The sequence below is a fragment of the Phocoena phocoena genome, chromosome 1 (assembly GCF_963924675.1).
Source record: "Phocoena phocoena chromosome 1, mPhoPho1.1, whole genome shotgun sequence".
Taxonomy (NCBI): domain Eukaryota; kingdom Metazoa; phylum Chordata; class Mammalia; order Artiodactyla; family Phocoenidae; genus Phocoena; species Phocoena phocoena.
The window spans coordinates 178,288,691-178,308,919 of NC_089219.1; the positions used below are offsets into that span (position 1 = coordinate 178,288,691).

At 37.6% G+C, this 20,229-nt stretch overlaps 1 protein-coding gene across 1 annotated transcript in view; it reads left to right on the top strand.

The window, feature by feature from the left end:
- Window positions 1-20,229, top strand: part of CDC73 (cell division cycle 73) — an 84,970-nt gene that overhangs the window by 17,459 nt on the left and 47,282 nt on the right. Inside the window, exons 8-10 of the mRNA XM_065886215.1 lie at window positions 1,316-1,414; window positions 3,179-3,257; window positions 4,895-4,959. Of these exons, the coding sequence (XP_065742287.1) occupies window positions 1,316-1,414; window positions 3,179-3,257; window positions 4,895-4,959 (243 nt within the window). The remainder of the gene's footprint in view (window positions 1-1,315; window positions 1,415-3,178; window positions 3,258-4,894; window positions 4,960-20,229) is intronic.

Below are 20,229 nucleotides of genomic sequence, written 5' to 3' on the forward strand. Positions count from 1 at the left end.
TTTTTGTAGGAATTAATATTTTAAAAACATTGTAGTTTAAATTTGTAATGTGATAAATATTGTAACCTATATAATAAAACTCTTTAGGGTGTGCCATAATTCTCGAGAGTGGGAAGGGGTTGTGAGACATTTGTTTGCTGTCCTAAAGAATTATAGGAACTTGTAAGTACTATTAGTGGGGCAATGGTTAAAATTATGTTTCAGGCTGTCTCTCCTTTTGTAAGCATGTTTATTTGTGTAATATTTATTCAACACCTACCAGCCAGGCACGTGGTGGGCACTCACTAGAGATGCATTGGTCCTGGCTTTCACAGAGGTTATATTCTTTAATAGGAGAGAGAAAATTAAATAAGCAGTAATTGTGACATATGACATTATAGGGATGCTACCCAAGAAGGGCAGCTAACTTGGTCTAGAACCACGAGGAGAGAATGATACCTAAATAGTAAAAAGTAATTAGGAGGGACAAGCTGTCCAAGCCAAAGAAACAATATTCTTAATTGTATAGAGAAGAGAAACCATTTGAGGTTCACGAGGACAGGGATGACGTCTCTCTTAGTCGTCATTGTGTCTGAGTGCCAAGCGAGGTGTTTGGCTTATAGTCAAAACATGTTGCTTAAAATGATAAGTGATTGACAGGCAGAATTAGAAGAGCCCCAAGGGAACTGAGGGAGAGACTCAGGTAAAAGAAGAATATTTCATGAAGGAAGGAGGAGTCAGATTCGTCAGCTTTGTTCAGTGTTGCTAAGGTTGTTCATGCAAAAGTTAAGTTAAATTTTTAAATTGCATTCCAACTTAAAAACTTTGAAAAGTGCATGTTGAGTCCTAAAAAACAGTATCTTAAAACTTTCAACATCTCATAAAAATTATAGCAGTCTGAAATTAGCACTGGAGTTTATTAATACCTAGAAGAGAATATAGTAGTTGATTTCTTTCAGAAGGATTAATTTCTTTTAGAATTAAGAAGCCCCCTTGGCAACAAATCTGCCATATTTTTATTTTTTTTAATGTTAACTTGTTTCCTGGTTACATATTTGAATAAATGGAGAATATGAATGAATTTATAGCCAGTTATGCACTTTAAGTAAAATGAAAATAAGTGAGTAACACGGGGTTTATAATAATTGGTCTTTGGGTGAATTTCCTAGTAGCAGTTGATTCTTACTTACTTGTGTAGTAATCATACCTCATTATGATGTAGTAGGGAAGAATTGATAGGAAGAAAACTGAGTCTGAAATTGTTTATTAAGTAAACTTACTGCTTTTGGATATTTAATTTTAAGAAGACTTAATAATTAAAATCCATTTGTTTCAGAATTTTTCCAAGAATATTTTTGCAATTCTTCAATCAGTAAAAGCCAGAGAAGAAGGGCGTGCACCTGAACAGCGACCGGCCCCAAATGCGGCACCTGTGGTAAGAATGTTTTGCTGCTTATGTAGTAATTTTAATGAAAGCGATTATTCCGTGTTGTAATTTTGAAAACATCTTGGAGTATTTATTTGCTTCTTTATTGTATAGTTGACATACAATGTTATATTAGTTTCAGGTACACAACATAGTGAGTCTGCATTTATATATATTACAAATTGATCAGAACCGTAAGTCTAGTAACCGTCTGTTACCATACACAGTTATTGCAGTATTAATGACTGTATTCACTATGCTGTATATTGCATCCCTGTGACTTAATTATTTTGTAATTGGAATTTTGTACCTCTTAATCCCTTTTACGTATTTTGCCCCAACTCCCCCCAACCCCTTCGGTGACCACCAGTTTGTTCTCTACATCTGTGAGTCTGTTTCTGTTTTGTTTGGTTTGTTGATTTGTTTTCTTTTTTAGATTCCACATATAAGTGAAATCTACGAAGCCAGTTTCATAAGGTTCAGCAAAGGAAAATTAATATGCAAATAAAATCTTTTTATATAGAATTTTTGAAAATATGTCAAAATTTGGTAGAGTACTAATGCAGTCTTTGCAAGAACTAGTAGTTTTATTTGTTCATGAAATCCTTGGTGTTTACCCTTTTAGAGGTAGTGAATTTTTGCCAGTATTTAGACGAACACTTGAGGTGACTTTCTGGCAAGTTTTTAAGTGCCTCTTATTTGTCAGGCAGTTTGCTGACAAGGATACAAGAGGGACAAGAACGAAAGCCCCTTTGAGCTTGTAGTCTAGCGGGACATACAGATGAGTCAGACAGGTAGTGGGGCAGGTGCCGTTATGGTGAAACACAGGGCGCCTATGGTCATGAATTGGTTGACATCTTGAATAGCAGCTGGCATGAAACTTATGTCAAATCTTAAAACAGTTCGGCCGTTATCTTCTTGACTGAATATTCTGTGTGTTTCTGTAATCATTAAAATACTTGAAAATTTTAATGTTTGGCATTTCAGAATAGAAGTGTATACCTAGTGACAGTCTTGAATGAGTATCTTTTATTTGGAATAATAATAGCGGTAGCATCCTGTTGTAACGAAATGAAGCATATTTCAGTATTTATGAATACCATGAATTTCCCAAGCAATTTTGGGAATATTCTTTAAATCTGCTTCTTTAGATTATTAGACTGAGTTTTATATTAAGTATTTTTGAATTAAATTATACATCATTAGATTAGCAAGTTTTTCTCAGTATTTTTAAAAAACACCTTTGTTAGCTTCAGTTTTACACTGTACATTGATACCTGGGTTTATTGTCATTGTTATTTATTTAATATAAGGATTAGTAATTGGAATAATTCGGTTAAAAGGCTCCAGAGTGTCAGCCCAATAAGCTTTGCATTAAAAGATTTTTTTGTTAAAGAAAAATAATTCATGACTGGAGACAGTTTATTAATTTGTGAAGAAATTTAAGTAATTAGAATGAAATTACTAAGTACACCGATTTTATTTCTGCAATGTCTAAGAATTTTGCTTTGTGCCTTTGTGCACGTTTACTTGGGGTTCTTTGCCTTGTCCCTGGCAGGGATGGTAATTTTCTAACAGTAAATAGTATCTTGAAAATCAGCTTCAGATGATTCCCCACTTTTGTCTACTCCTTGTTTTTGTCTTATTGGCTCAAATATTGAGAAGAAGAAGGCTTAGAAAACAATACCCTTATTGTGTTTTTTTATTATGAGTATTAAGTAACAATTTAAACAATATTGACATGTAACTCATAGTTATTATATTTTTCTACAGGATCCCACACTGCGTACCAAGCAGCCTATTCCAGCTGCCTACAACAGGTACGACCAGGAAAGATTCAAAGGAAAAGAAGGCAAGTTACTTAATTTTGGTCTTCCCCTTACCGTGGCCGTGCTGAACTTGAGAGGCACTGTGGCCTGGTGTTCGGGGCAGGGGCTGGCGAACTAACGTCTGCAGGCCAAGTCTGTGCCACCACGTACGTGTTTTCGTGAATCAAGTATTGTTGGAACACAGCCACACTCATTCACTTTTGTGTTGCCTGTGGCTCCTTTAGTGCTGTGACAGCAGTTTGAATTGCGACAGAGATGGTGTGGCCTTCAAAGCCTAAAAATACTGTCCAGCATTTTACAGAATAATTTTGATAAGTTACTTTAAGTGCAGTCTCTTTCAGTTTCCTCCTGTGTGTCATTACAATACTAATAGTAGCGTTAGTAGTAGTCCCTATCTTTTAGTGTTATTGTGGGGATTAAACTAGTTAATGAAGTCCACAGAATAGTAACTGGTATGTATAATAAGCTGTCTATAAATATTTACTGCTATTAGCCTTAATTCTGTTTCTCAGAAGTTTATTTTAGAATGGAAATTCTATATATAAAATCATATTTCCCCATATATAAAGGTATACATTGAGAACTTGGGAAGCATAGATTTTAGAGTAGGCATGTGAGGACTTGTTTTGTGATAGCTACACAGCTAATTCAATAGTGAACCATTTCCGCATCAGTAAGGTGGCTAGTGAGGGGTGCCTGATGTCAGCGCAACTTCTCTTGGGATCTTCATTTATCTTGACTTCATTCGTGAAAAAATGGGTTAGAGGCAACTAGAAGTTTATCATTTACGATTTTTTTCCTGCATAATCTGAAATCTCCATTTAAGTTTATTAAAGGGTTTGTTGTCTTTATACAGTGAATTTTGTGTGCTGGTTTCATTTGCTGGATAAAGGCATGTACTGAATCCATGGTGTAGAAAGACAGTAATGTGTTCTTTTATCCACTGCAATGTTTTTCTTTTGGGACGAATTTATATAAAGTAGGGGTTGACAAATTAGCGCCCACAGACCAAATCTGAACCTCCTTGGGCCAAATCAGGCTGTGCTCATTTGTTTACATATGTTGTTCATCCTGCTTTTGCACCACAACTGCAAAATTCAGGAGTCGTGACAGAGACTATATGGCTTGCAGTGTGTAAAATATTTAATATCTGACCCATCACAGAAAGGTATATTGGGCCTCTGTCCTGGAGTCCCTGTCGCTATTTACAACATGGCTTTTCTGTGAGTTACATAACATATGCTGATGATTGTAATTTTGGAACACAGCTTTTTATAAGTTAAGGAGGTCTCATGGTATTAGATGCTTTTAGTGGTGCTGTAGTTGAATATTAGGACTAAATAATTTGGGGGTTATAAAGTATTTTATTCAGTCTAATTTTTGATATTTCCAACCAACTATATGACCGTTGAACATGGTTTTAGAGTCCTAACCAGCTTCTACATTTTGGGCTCATTGGTGTGTATTGAATGTATTTTGGAGACCAGTACTCCTTTTAAAGTTTCTAACTTCACAAGTATGTAATTTAACTTTATATCTATAGTAGATTCAAGGCTTTGTTATTCTGTTGAACTGTCAGATATAATATAGATTATTACTTTAAGTTTGTTGTTTATCATGAAATATGTAAAGTCTAATGGTAACCTCCCTTTCTTTATAGAAACGGAAGGCTTCAAAATTGACACTATGGGCACCTATCATGGTATGACGCTGAAGTCTGTAACGGTAAGTCACTCTGAATGCAGAGGTTCTTTTGTTCCATTCATTTTATGTGAGTAGCAGATGTTGAAGGAAATCTTTGTTCTCCAACATTTTCAATTTCATACATTTATCTTTAATGACCAGTTGTGCTGACAGAGCTGTGGGGTGATTATTTGATTCATGGGTGTCTTTTTTTTTTAAACTGAGTGTAAAGAAAAGCTGTTTTGATTAACTTGCAAGTAGATTGGATGCTACCTGGTTAGAGAATTTAAAGTCAGTGAGGAGTTATGAGGTTCAATTTGGGAGAGTTCTTTGCCATAATATCTCATGTTATTAAAATGTAACGCTGGGGCTTCCCTGGTGGCGCAGTGGTTGAGAGTCCACCTGCCGATGCAGGGGACGCGGGTTCGTGCCCCGGTCCGGGAGGAAGATCCCACATGCCGCGGAGCGGCTGGGCCCGTGAGCCATGGCCGCTGAGCCTGCGCGTCAGGAGCCTGTGCTCCTCAACGGGAGAGGCCACAGCAGTGAGAGGCCCGCGTACCACAAAAAAAAAAAAAAAAAAAGTAACGCTTTACGCTCTAAAAAGACAGATTGCAGTGGTTGATGTCATACTGCAAGTTGCATACTTGACACAGCCAAATACATGACGTCCATGATTATAAGCCTTTGGCTCACTTTTAGCAAACTTTTTTTTTTTTAATGTCCTAAAGATGGTTATTTCTAGCTGATCTGACCAAGGTCCGTTTTTTTAAAAATAAGTTTCAGTTGTACAACGTTGTAGTAACATCTGTATATGCTACAGAGTGATCACCACCACAAGTCTAGGTACCATACACCATACAGCTGACCCCTTCACCCATTTCACTCACCTCACAACTACCTATCCCTTTGGTAACCACTAATCTATGCAATAATCTTTGTTATCTGTGAGTCTTTGTTCTTTTTTTAGTTTCTGCACTGATATTTGTGTTTATATGTATTTTGCTAAAACACTTATTTTTAAATTGTCATCAGATTTGTTTTTGTATTATTGAAATTGTACGTGGACGCATTATTCATTCAACAAGTGCTTATGAGTATTTGTGTCAGACCGTGTTCTGGTTGCTAGGGTTGTTGCTGTGAATAAGCCAGATAGGACTCTTTACAGAAAGGAGTGAGACAGGCCTCTCTGAGGAGGTGACAGTTGAGCCAGAGCCTGGTGACGAGCATTCCATGAAAGACACGCAGGGTCAGAATTGAGGCCCATACAGCAGCACGCAGGCCAGTGTTTTGAAATTACTCTTTGAAATTACTTTGAAATTACTCTGATAATTGTTTCTTTTTAGTTGAATCTCAAACTTATCCTTTCAGTGTAATGTTTTTTCCTCCTCTTTTGAAATTATTACTTCTTTGTGAGCTTGCAAGTTTCACCAACTTTCTACCTCATTCTCCAGTTAAGAAAGTTTCTGTTATGAGATCCACCCAGACATACCAAGCAGTTAAGAGTATGTTAAAGGCTTTGTTGCACAGATGTGACTTCCTTTCTAATTTATGTGCAGCTCTGCTACCATTGTTCTTCAGGGTTTTGATATGCCTGGTTGATGTACAGAGTTACCAAGATTAGTTTCAATCTGCATTAGGATTGATCTGCATGTCTTTTAAGTTCAAGACACCAGAGTTCTCTTAGATGTTAGACTAAATTAATAAGTCACATTATGCAGACTAGAAAATTTTCATACAAATGAGTTTTTTTCTGTATCTGTTACAGAGAAGGAAGGGGTATGTGTTTTGATAATATTTCATAAGAACCATAAGTTATTGAAATCTATAGAAATTAGGGCCCAGGCAGTATATTTTGTAACACTTTGTAAAGATAATAATTTGTTGAAGTTTATTATAGGAACAGAAGCTCTGGTACCTTAAAGTTACAAGTTTGTATAGTATAGCTTTTGAATTGTGCCAAGAAATACAGAGGCACACCACCTCTTGAAGAGTAGTTAGACGACTTTCCTGGGTTGGGACACTTCCCCCAAAATGTGTCACTTGGGTTCTATAATGTTTAAGAAATACTGGATTAAGCAGATTTTGTGCTATAGGAATCTCATCGTTTTTAATGTATAAATCTCTCTCTTTTTTTTTTTTTTTTTTGCGGTACACGGGCCTCTCACTGTTGTGGCCTCTCCCGTTGCGGAGCACAGGCTCCGGACGCGCAGGCTCAGCAGCCACGGTTCACGGGCCCAGCCGCTCCGCGGCATGTGGGATCTTCCCGGACCGGGGCATGATACCCGTGTCCCCAGCATCGGCAGGCAGACACTCAACCACTGCGCCACCAGGGAAGCCCCTATAAATCTCTTAATTGGAACACAGGAGTATGGACTCTTTCCCAAGCTTGTTTACACCCCAAGTTTGCCCCTCTCCTCCCTTCTGTTGAGAATACTGCAAAGAACCAGAGTTGCATAGAATCAGTTTAATTGAAGCTATCTTAGGAGTCGTGGTTTGGGAGTAGAAACCGTTCAGTATGGGGGACATCAGAATATATTTTCATGTATTCCTTCAGTGAAAGGGGCCGTTTTAGACTAAGAAAATGCCACTTGATAATGCTTTTCGTTGTATAGTAAATAAGGGAGATGATGAAGACCTTTTTTTGTTAGGTAGTAGCAAGGAACTTATCTGTGGTTCCACCGGAGAGGGAATAAGAAAGATATGATCACAGTTCATTGTTATTATTTATAAAGATTTGGAAATCCTTTATCAAGAACTACTTTATTTTAATCTCCCAATCTAGCTTTTCATGTTCACATGGAAAGGCCACGTGTTCTAGCCTCTGTTTATTCTTTCCTCTGTTCTTACTGAATATCATTGACTCTCGATAACCTTGCTGTCTTCATTTTTGAGGAAACCTTTTGCACTCTGAAATCATACAGATCAAAAGCTTCCCTTTAAGGTCGTTATTTGAAGAGACTCCAACAGACATCGTAGTTCTTATGATCTCTTTTGGGAAACCATTTTTTTGATAGTAAGTAAACTTGGGTGGATTTTCAGTATCTGTGTTAGAGGTCTAATATTATCACTGTCAACTTTCACTTTTGAGAAGGATCCAGAATCTCAGTCTCCTCCAAGTTACACTCTAAAGCAGGAATGCATACATCAGTAACCGCCGCATTCCCTGTTCTATAAAGCTTGCTTCGTTCTCATTTGGTGGTCAGTTAACGTGTTCATCCCTGCTTGAAGAGTTACGGGAGTGTGCTAGTACCCGTGCTCTCTGGAGGTGGGCCTAGAGCCGGGGCCAGGAGGAGATGGAGGTAGCTGATTAAGACATTGTTACTCAAGACTCTCCTTCCCTTCCCTCCCTCTACTCTTCCTTCAGCAGATATTTCTTGAGTGCTTTTGTATGCCAGGTACTATGCTAGGTGCAGGGACATCGAAGATGAAGAAAACCAGACATATGCGTATGGGCTTTTTTAATGGTCTGTTGGAGGAGAGACACATCAGTCAGTCACTCAGATGTGAAATTATGACTGTGCCACGTGTGTGCAGATGCATTGTGCCGTGAGAACCTAAAGTTGGAGGATTTTCTGTGGGAGTCGGAACACTTCATTTGAGGAGGTAGTACTTGAAGTGAAATCCAGAGTTTGAGTAGAGGCTGACTTGAAGATTGCAGGAAAGCGCATTTTAGGGAGAGTGAACAGAAGGCAGGAGTAGATGCCCTGGTGGGAAGAGCATGGCACTTAGAAAGATTTGGAAGGCGACTGGTAATGGTGTGGATTCGAAGGATGCCTCTGGTAAAGTTTCTTTCCAGAGGTAGGTACAGCCTGCCTGTCTGTGCATGCCAGGGCCTCTCTGCACGCTTCTGGGGCCATTCTTTGTGCCAGTCTAAATGTGGCCCCACGCTTACCACAGTAGTAATTCCAGGGTTTATTTTACTCACCAACACTTAAAGAATCAGAGTATGTCACGTAAGCAGGCTGGATTTCCAGCTTCTTTTGAGAGGCCTCTGGCATGACTGGGCGCTGGGCCCACAGTCCAGCATGGCAGACCCACTTCCCCTGAGCAGGACACCTTCCTCACCTGGGACGTGTTCCCCTGGTAGCCTCAGGCCTCGCCACTCTGGTCTTTTCTGTCGCCTTCTTCACTTATTTACACCACCTTCTTAGGCCCTATTGGCCTTTCAGTATGAAATCCCTGCTCTAAATAGAGGCAGTGCTAGCTTGTTAAAGAGGAGTCAGTTAGTTGGAAACACAGATTTAAGGCTTTGAAGTCAGTCCTGGCTTTGAATCTCAGCTCTTCCACTCATTCCACCACTAATGAAGTTCAGAAGGTTGTGTAACCTTTCTATCAGTGGTCTTGTTTTTATTTTATAATAAAGATATTAGAATTTATATTACAGTATTATTGATGAGTGAAACAGGCACTGTGTAAAGTGCTCAACACAAAAAGGACTCAACAGATAAATGATGGCTACTTTTATTATGAATTTATAATTTTATGTATAATCTCAGCTTGTCATATGTGTAAATGTAGGCAACTGTAGCTTCAGTGATGAACTTGATATTACATGTTTAATGGTACAATTTTCATTCAAAGCTATGAAGACTAGTTTACTTAAACATTATGAGAACCCTTTTCTTCTCCAGTAACTGGGATATTTTTACTCTAGCTGTGTGTGTTTATCTTAAGGTAAAGTTCTTTATCCTTGGAGAGAAAATTGCTACAAAGACATTATCGTTTTAAGTGTGTGACAGCTTAGCTAGTTAGGCTTTTCCATTTACCTGTTAGGGCTCATATATAGGAATAAACGTTATTTACTTAGATTTAAATTATTTACTTTGATCCAAAAAGTATGTAACTGTTGAGATTTTAATATATGGTCACAGAATTATAAGTAGGAATATTACTTCTATAATTTATAATTTGTCGCATTCTACATTTAGATTGGCATATTATTTTGCTCAAGAATATTATATTACACTTGAAATAATTTTCAGAACTTGTTGCCTCTCTTGCTGTTTCAGGGAACTGGGGTGGTTCTGTCCTGTGCCAGCCTGACCAACATAAAGGTGTACCCTCTAAACAAACCAAACATTGTGTGTTTTCTGTCAGTAACTCGTTATATGTGTTAAGCTTTTGAAAGTCAACTTTATACTTTTACTGTCTGTTACATGAAGTAATACTTAACTGTTAACATATTAGTATTTTGTGCATAGTTTATTTTTTATTATATCTGCATTTTCATAGACTTTTCTAAGATTTCATCACTAAACTGGACAATGTTGTTTTCTCTGTACTCAAAACTTCCCTTCTATCCCTTTTATAGTAGTTTTCCCCAAGTGATTTTTCCAGATTTTTGGGTTAAAAAAATTTTTTTTATAATGTTGTGCTCGTTGTAGATTTGGCACATACCTCCATATAAGGGAGACAGAAGGAGAGAGTCTTCTACAATATTATGATTTCTTTGCCTGTTTGTTGCAGCAAATTAGGCATCGGTTTTCTCATCTGAAAAGTGGTATTATAATAACCTCCTCTGAGGTCTTCAGGGTTTCAAATGTGCACAGGTGTACCTAGTTCAGCATTGTTCTTTCAGTGCTGTTTGTAGCACTGAATTAATTGTAGTTATGAACTTTTTTTACACCGAATAATACAGAGCCCCTGTTCATCCACACTTTTTTAAATTAGTTGGGTGGGTAAGTGGGGGGAGAGATAAATTGGGAGATTGGAATTGACATGTCCACACTACTATATATAAAATAGATAACTAATAAGAACCTGCTGTATAGCACAGGGAACTCTACTCAGTACTCTGTAATGGGCTTTATGGGAAAAGAATCTTTAAAAAAAAAAAGAAAAGAGTGGATATATGTATAGGTATAACTGATTCACTTTGCTGTACATCTGAAACTAACGCAACATGGTAAATCAATTAGACTCCAATAAAAATTTTAAAAAATCAATTAGAAAATAAAAAACAGTTGGGTGGTATGTAGAGTGAACACTTATTTGGGTGGGTATTAATCTCCTTACATTGATACCTTCTTAAAGGTATTAAAATCTCAGTTTACATTAATATTTTGTCAGCATATGATCAGCATTTTGATGCTGATATACTTAGAAAAAATGAATAATAGCACAGATCATATTAATAATTGTCAGGGAATTTTAATGCCTATAAAGTAAAAGTTATTTTTATAATACTGCTTTTTTATACTGTTGCTTTCAGTTTATGTATCTTGTTGAGATTTATTGAAAATCCATTGCACAATGGATGGTGCTTTTGGAGTAAGCATATACAGTTAAACTCCATTAATTTAGCTTTGCATTTCATTAAAGAGTAATTATTGGCTTATCCAAAATGCCTTAAAATTTTAATAATGCCTGTAACATACCTTTTAAAATTATTCTACCAGTGACCATATATTTAATGCCATGATCACACAATTTCTGAGACTTATTTTGAAAGAAGCATAGACAAAGTTATTCTTGACACGTATGTTAGAAGTAATTTAGAAAACCATTGTATAATTTTTAATAATGTTAACATCACTTTGTTTCAAAGTGTTTTATTATTGGTTATTGTGAGAACAGAAAACAGAAGCCAGTTTGGAAATATAATGGTGTTTTGTTAATATGATAAAAATTTATACTATGAAATTTCAGCTTGATTATATAAATTCTTTTCACTGTAGTTCCATATGAAATGCTGCAGTTATATACATGACTCAGATGTGCACAAAAGCAAACTTTAATTTTCATTCAATTTAATATTCTCTCGGACATACTACAGTATAGTCTTTTATTCTAATTTCTGTTTACCTTCATCACTACAGCTTTATTCAGTTTTAACAAAATTAATATCAGTATTGAACATATTTCATCACTTTTAAATTCTAACTTCTCGGTGTATTTTTAGACTAACCACTGCTGTTCTTTAACTTAGACATGATTTTATTTTATATATTTTTCTTCATTAATTTGAGGAAAAAGATTAATATTTAATATCATGACATGATTTGAATCAGTTCGTTCATAATAAAAAAACAGTATATTAATTACATACTGTAATTGGGTATTTAGATATTTTCTTGTCGGGTACTTTTCTGCTGGCTGTTGTTGGCTGAGTTTTAGTTTGCTCTATCAATTTCTAGGTCTTCATAAATTGATTTAAATCTTCAGTGAATTTCTAATCTTTTGTATAAATCCCACATTCACATTTTATTTTCTTAGTGTCTTAGTGCTTTTCTCTTAATACTCATTGGATTGTCTAGTTAGTTCATCCCTTCCCCTCCCCTCTGTCCCACACCCTGCCAACCTCATTTGATCTTTAATTCTAAGTTTTGGTTTCTTTTCCAGGTCTTTTTCTTGATGGATGTTTCTTTTAGTGTTGTTCTTCTTGTCTTTCCTGCTTCTCGTGTTCCTCTGTGAGTGACTGTTCCCACGTTTATTTTAAATATCTGTTTTTTGTTTGGTACGCGGGCCTCTCACTGTTGTGGCCTCACCCGTTGCGGAGCACAGGCTCCAGACGCGCAGGCCCAGCGGCCGTGGCTCACGGGCCCAGCTGCTCCACGGCATGTGGGATCTTCCCGGTCCGGGGCGTGAACCCGTGTCCCCTGCATCGGCAGGCAGACTCTCAACCACTGCGCCACCAGGGAAGCCCTAAATATCTGTTTTTTAAAGACTCTTAGTTGCTTCTTGTCCGGACAAATCTTACTGTTTAGAACTAAGGTTTTTTTTGAAATTTCAGAATGGTGCTTTACTGTGAATAAGTTGAAGACATACTCATTTGAAATGCTAAGGAATTAAAGCTTTTAAGATTTTTATTTTTGTTTTAATTGGAGACAAAAGTCATACCATAGAACTCAGGTAATTGTCTCGTTGTTGACATCATATTTTATGTTGTCATTGAAGATGCATTTGTTCCTTAACATTTAGGTTTGTGCAGAAGTATATAAGATCAAACACAAAATTATTTTGAAATGAAGTCAATTTAACATTTTTACAAATTACCATTTAAGACAGAAAGAGTTAATTCAGTATTTTATTGTCATCTACAAACAGTGAATTCTGGACACCATCAAACTAATCATTTATCTCCCCTAATTTTGATATTTTAGATAGGTGCTTCAGTCTTCTTGCAGTGTCTTTTTGTCATTTCTATCTTATATGTGTGTTGCCATAAACATCCTGAAATTCAATTCCTTATATATTTTAATATACGAAGTTTGAGAATTAAAATTAAGCAGCTCTTTGACCTTTCAGAAGAATTTTAACTTCTATTATGTAGAAGGCTTTTAGTTTTCTTTATGAGCGCCACCCCCCCCAAAAAAAATTCAGCTTCTGATATGATTAGAGTATTATAATTTATTTTAAAAGGCTGTACAAAATACTTCATAGTGTCCTTAGGAATTGTTTGCTTTTAACATGGAGAGCTACGTTATAATAACCAACCATTCTGATAGTAAATTTGTGGATACATTATAATTCATCAATAACTTTAGTACATACTATGATATCCTCCCCTCCCCCCATCCCAAAGTTACTTTAACAGGAAAAATAAAGGTTAAAAGCTTAACTATTTAAATTGTTTGGGGAAACATTCTTTCTTTATCTGGATTAAATGTAATAGATATAATTGATTTAATACCGTCTAATAAGGTAATAGATGCCAATTTTGGGGAGACCTGTGATACACATTTGATTTATTTCTAAACTTCCTGAGTCATTATTAGTATTTTTGAAAAGTTTGTATAGTTTTTTTTTTTAAAGCTTTAAATGTCAGTGTAAAGCTTTTTAAAGCTTTAAATGTCAGTTGTAGATTTTACAAAAACATGCTTCAGTGTGGCACACTGGTAGTATTACATTTATATTTTACATTGGAACCCTCTTGTAGATCACTGAAGACCAATCCCTAGACATACAGTCTGGTTCTAAGTACCTGAAGAATTTTCACCACCGTCTTTGTGATGTAACAGATCAAAGCTGGTGTTGAGCGCCTGTGCAGAACATTATTCTCCCCTGCAAAGATCAGTTGTGTGGATCCCAAGTTGCCTAATAGGGTGGCATTTCCTTAGTAGTTTGCCATGGCCCAGAGAACGGCTGAGAAACTGGGTAATATTAATATACCGGGAGAGATTGATTCATTGTTCAAGCTTATGAAACAGTAACATTTGAAATGCTAAATGCTGATTAATTTCGAGTGAGAAATGTAATTGCCAAGGGCAGTGGGCACTCAGTTCCTCTATCCAGCACATACACTTTCTCCCGGTAGAGAAGCTACTTGGAGATCAGAGATAATGATATTTGCATCTCTTCAGTAAAGGAAGATGTACTGCAAAGGCCAGGGAACCTTTAGTCTTGGTCACTGCTTAGATAGGCTTTGCCATTTTGACTTCTCTTCCTATTGGTGTGTCTGACTAATCCATCTCCTAGTGGATACGATATAGTTCTTTAGATGGACAGATGACTGATTCAGCTTTAGGACTAACATCTCATTCTGTTGCGTTTGACTTATTTAAAAAATTTTGGAGACATTTGCCTAGTGGCCATTGCCTGTGTATTGTAGTTAAAACTATTATTTCTATTTATCTTAGGAAATGCAGGAATATTAAATGAAAATTATTACTGATGGATTTGGATTTTAGACTGACAGCAGTGAGAAACTGTAAGATATATCTCCTGGAACTGAAGGAATTAAATTTTTATTAATAAAACTTTAGTAATCAGGAAATTTTAAAAAATTTATTTATTTCATTTATTTATTGTTGGCTGTGTTGGGTCTTCGTTGCTGCACACAGGCTGTCTCTAGTTGCGGCGAGCAGGGGCTACACTTCGTTGCGACGCGCGGGCTTCTCATCGTGGTGGCTTCTCTTGTTGCGGAGCATGGGCTCTAGGCACACGGGCTTCAGTACTTGTGGCTCTCAGGCTCTAGAGCACAGGCTCAGTAGTTGTGGTGTGCGGACTTCGTTGCTCTGCGGCATGTGGGATCTTCCCGGACCAGGGCTCGAACCCGTGTCCCCTGCCTTGGCACGCGGATTCTCAACCACTGTGCCACCGGAGAAGCCCCTGTAATCAGGAACTTTTGATTGCTTAAAGCCAAATAGAATGGACATTTGGTATTTTTTTTAAAGAAAATTTCTCTCAATGAATGAACATATCAGTTTTTGCTAAGACATCCTCCTGGTTTGTGACAGCATATGGTATTTGGGAAACAGAGTTATAAGGCTTTTTGTCTGTCTGTCAGGCTGAGAAAACACTTCTGCTAAGACAGAGGAGCAGTTGATGAGGGAGTGCTGAGTTAGATGACAGGTGAGGATAGCAGGACGGTGGAACGGGCTTGCCGAGAAGAGATTAGCAAGCCCACCTTCCTGCCGATGCAGAGCCTGCCTTAAATACACTAAGCTGGAGAGGTGTACAGTCCACTTCTTAATATTACACAAATGGAGAGGGCTTCTTTTTGGTTACAGTCATTTTTTTGACAACCTGGGAACCATCTTGCATGGTTCAATTGCTTAAATATGTACAGCATTCCCTCACCCCCAACCCCGTCCAGATTTTTAAACTTTCTGCCAGTTGTGAAAACGACAGCGGCCTGGCACGCATCATTTACATGCGTTTGCAACTACCTAGCTTCCCTCTCCTTTCCCCCACCCTGTTCTTCTGAATCGTCAGATTCTCTTGAGTATGAAAACTAAACGCAATCAGTGCTCATTAGCTTAAGACTATAACTTATTATTTTTCCTAAACCATCATTGTTTCTAATGTCAGGATGTGCTGGTTTGATCAAAGGCTAATTTTCTAGGCCTGGACAGTTGATATAATGGGAAATAGGTTATTTTTTCTTTGAAATAAATGCCATTAGACAGGTGGTGCATACTCACAAGGTGCATAATGTCAAAGCAAGTTTTAATGATGCCTACTGTCTTCCCTGAACGTAATGGGGGAAGAAAGAGGAAAACACCTTAGATAGCTTGCACCCTCCTCAAGTTAGGTGGCCTGGCCTAGGACATCATCAGCCCAGAGAAAGGAGCATCTTTCTCTAATTTTCTTCCAACAGACAGTGCCCCTTTGCAATTTTTTCCCCTCTAAGGGACTCTGTTTTGCAAAGCAGTTACTGAATTCCACCCCCCATTTTTCTTTTTTTTTTTTTTTTTCCCGGTATGCGGTCCTCTCACTGTTGCGGCCCCTCCGCTGTGGAGCACAGGCTCCGGACGCGCAGGCCCAGCGGCCATGGCTCACGGGCCCAGCCGCTCCATGGCATGTGGGATCTTCCCGGACTGGGGCACGAACCCATGTCCCCTGCATCGGCAGGCAGACTCAACCACTGCGCCACCAGGGAAGCCCCCACATCTCTGGAATTCTTATCTCCGGATCACTACTGTCCTTCCTGGTCCAACTATTTCTGTATCTTCCCTGGACTATGCAGTGGTCTCCTAGTTTGTGTTTTTGTATCACTCATGCGTCTCCTTATTCTGTTCTCATGTTGCAGCCAGGATGCCTCAAACACTGAAGAAGAGAGGAGCTGTTAGGCATTCACTAGCCTCAATTTTTTTTCTATTTTCTAAGTATTGTTGTATCTTCATTGGCTTACTATTACTCTTAGGATTAAAAGCCATATTTTAATAGGTACTACAAGTCTTCATGAGGATGTACCTGTCTCTCTCTCTTTTTACCTTTCTGGCATCAGCTCATATCAATCTTCCTCTTTATTTTTGTGCCATGGTTTACTCTAACCTCAGGGCCATTGTACCTGCTGTTCCTTCTTCTTGGAATTGTTCCCCTTTTGCCTGATTAACATCTAGTTATTTCTTAGATGTTAACGAACGATTCTTCTGAGAAGGCTTTTCTGACCATAGGTCAGGTCAGTTCCCGTTATATGCTTGCAAAGCACTGTGTATCTTTCCTTCATGACAGATATCATAGTTGTCCTTTCCACTTATTTATATGAGGATCTGTTACATGGCTTTCTCTGTCAAAGGAGTATTATGGCAGCAACTTAATGATTGTTTTTGTTTATCATTGTATCTACAGCTCATGTCTTAATGCCTAGGCTCTCAGTAAATATTTATCAGGTGAGTGGACTTTTGGATGTTTCTTCAACGCTAAGGAGGACTGGACTCAAGAATTTCTATTAACCTAGTGTTAGAGTTCTGGAACATAGCATGGTAAACTGGTCTGTTTGGGAAATGCTCCTAGGGGTTTCATCTGCATTGAATTTCTATTGAGGAAGGTTACCACTTCTTGATCTTCTTCAGCATCATGGTCCCTGCTTAGAAATGCACTGTCATGTGAGGGACCTTCACATTTGTGGAACTGATTATAGTAATTATTTCCAGAATACTTGTACTTTCTTTTTGTCAACATATATTTACTTATATGTTGCTTTATTTGCAGTGTGGGTGAGCCCATATATAAGCCAGTTGTTGAGTCTTACTTATTTTTAAGGCGTCAAAATCAATTTTTCACTATAGAGAAAAATTGATTTTGACGCCTTAAAAATAAGTTTCCTTTCAAATAAGATGAAAATGCTGCAAACAAAAAAGGTGAGGCTGTTTTATTGAGTCAAATTTTAGTTCACTGTTTCTAATCTAGGACTTTTTGTTTGTTGATTGCTTTGAGGAAGAGAGGATACATTATGGAGTGAAGTAAAAGGCAGCAGTAAGATCAAAAGATTGGGTAGAGAAATTAACTTTAGCAAGGAAGAGAGTCATTCATGGGCCCTGCTGCTATCCAAGGATTTCAGGGATTTTGGTATTTATCCTAAGAACATTGGGAATCCATTGAAACATTGGGATGATGTGAATAGTTTTGTGGTTTTGAAAGTATCATTCTGGCAGTAGTATATGGGAAGCAGATTGTAAAAGTTTTGCTCACTTGAACTACTAGAGCGGTAAGATGAAGAAAAGTGGGTGGATTCCACTGTGAATCCAGGTTTTGGGGATAGAGTGATACGGGTGATGATAAGAGAAGGAAGTGGTGAGGATGACTCTGGATATTTTCGTGTGGCCACTGACTGGATATAGCCATTCACTCAGACAGGAAATGTTATTTTAAAAGTTTTAAAATTTGGAGATGAGAGAAGATAACTGGATTTAAATGTACTGTTAAATGTGTGTACTTAAAGACACTCAGACATACAAATACTTTAAATTTGGGGTTATGCTTATGAACTTTGATTAAGAAATTCATTTTATTTTTGTAAAATTTAACTTTACTTGTCTTTTTGGCCCAGTTATTAGCTTTCTCTTTTCAGTGTAGAGGAGTCATTCATTCTCTTCCCTCCTTTACATAAATCTACCAGGAAGAAGGTTGTAGCTTTTTCTTTTTTTTTTAGCCTTATCAGGAGACGAAAAGATCTCTGATAAAGGAATAGTTTGAAACAGCAGATGTGAAGGTGTGGTCAGGCTTCTCTGTTCATTCATTTCTAAGCTTAGACAGCATTTTACAGTGCAGGGGGCTCAGGCAGCTGTGCTGATGGTTACTTCCGTGTTGGTGGTTACTTGGGAGACACGTTGCCTCTCCCCCATGGGGGTGTGACTGTAGAAACACAGCTCCCAAGCCTGTTTCCCTGATCCCTCTTCAGTAATAAGGTATCTATAGCAACATGCTCTCCGCTATATTATGTTATATGCACAAAAACTACTTTGTTTTCTTGTGAGGCCTGGCCATGAATATGAATTATGAACAGTTCTAAAATTTTCAGCCTGTTTTCTTTAACAGAAAGTTGTTCTTGGATCCCTTTACACTCCTGACTTGTTCAGGTGGCAAAGCACACAGAGGGCATGGTGTTATAGAGCATTCTGAAGTCATCATAGAACCTAGGAACGACTTTATCACTGCAGCATTTGCTAGTGGTAGGTTTTCTGTCACTTAGGATTCTTTGGTTAAAAATTGACTCTGACTAACTGAAACCAAAAAAAAAAAGTATCAGGATATTATAGGTGAGTTCAAAAAATTAAAGAATCAAGTGGTAGAAGGGACAGGAACCGTAGCAGCTCTGAGATCTAGAGAACAAGAATCAGTGGGTAATTTCTGCAGGGTGCTGAAGTTCAAGTGAATCAGCTCCAGTCATTTTCTTTGTGTGCGTGTGTTTGTTTCCTTCAGGATTCAGGTTGCAATAAGAGAGGGTCTTTGGTTATCTTGGCTAGTGCAAGGCAGGGTGTCTTGATTGAAAGTTTTCCTAGAACTTTCTTATTTGAGGGTGGAGTAGCTCCCCAAAGGAAATCTGCCAGTATGTTAGAAAATTCTCATTGCCATCAGAATCTCATGCTAATTCTGTTATCTATATTCAAATATATGTTTTTACTAGCATTTTAGGTATGACAGTGAAGCAAACAACCCTTATTAGTTTTATTGTATAAATTAGTATTTTTTAAATATTTAATTAAAAACATATACAAGCATGAATTTAAGATTTTGCATATAATGTTATAGCTTTCTGTTACTTAACATTTATTTTTTGTGATGCTGTTGATTTATTTTCATTTTTCAACGTTTAGGATACTGTCTCAAGTGAAATTCAGACTGAGAATCTATAGGCTTCAGTGAGAAGTTGAAATAATTAGATTAATAAACAGATGGAGGCAGTTGCTTTCACTCTAGTTGTCCTTTAGCTCAGATATTTGCTGGTGGAGGAAGGGGAAACACTTCTGCAAATACAGAAACGTTTTTCTTCCTTCTCTGGCAAATCGGATCTTGAAAGTAGTAAGGTGTAGAGTTATATCGTGCTTGGGGGAGGGCGTGTGTGTGTGTGCTGATGGAGTGCGCAGCAACAGGTTCCTGGCCGAAACTTAGAATGGCCCCTGTTAGTATTTGATGCACATTACCCGTCTTCCGAGAGTCATGTTAAGCGATACACTGATACTCTGTGAGGTGTGTTAGAATATAGGTATGGTAGAGATTTTTTTTTTTGGCTTCTTAAATCTGTGTTAATTTAATAGTCAACTTTTGTAGTTAAGCAGTAAAAACTGAAAACAAACCTGAACCAGCTGGATAAATCAGTTTTACCACCTCATCACCAAACAGGCGACTAACCAGTAGAGTGAGTAAATGCGGTGCTACTTTTGACTACTAACAATGACCAAATTGTACTTCAAAAGAAACACCTTTTACATAATTTCTAAGTGCCACCTGCCTGTTGTTTACAGATGTGTCTCAGTGCCCAAAGGAGCAAGAGATAAGCAGTAATCCTTAGCTTTTCTGAGTTTCTGGCCCCCAGACATCAGCAACTGAAAAGGAGAAGAAAAAATAACTGAGGGATCAGATTTCCTCTCCTTCTCCTTCTCTTTATTTGCGCCTGACATCAGGCGTCCCTCCAGTGTGAGAAAA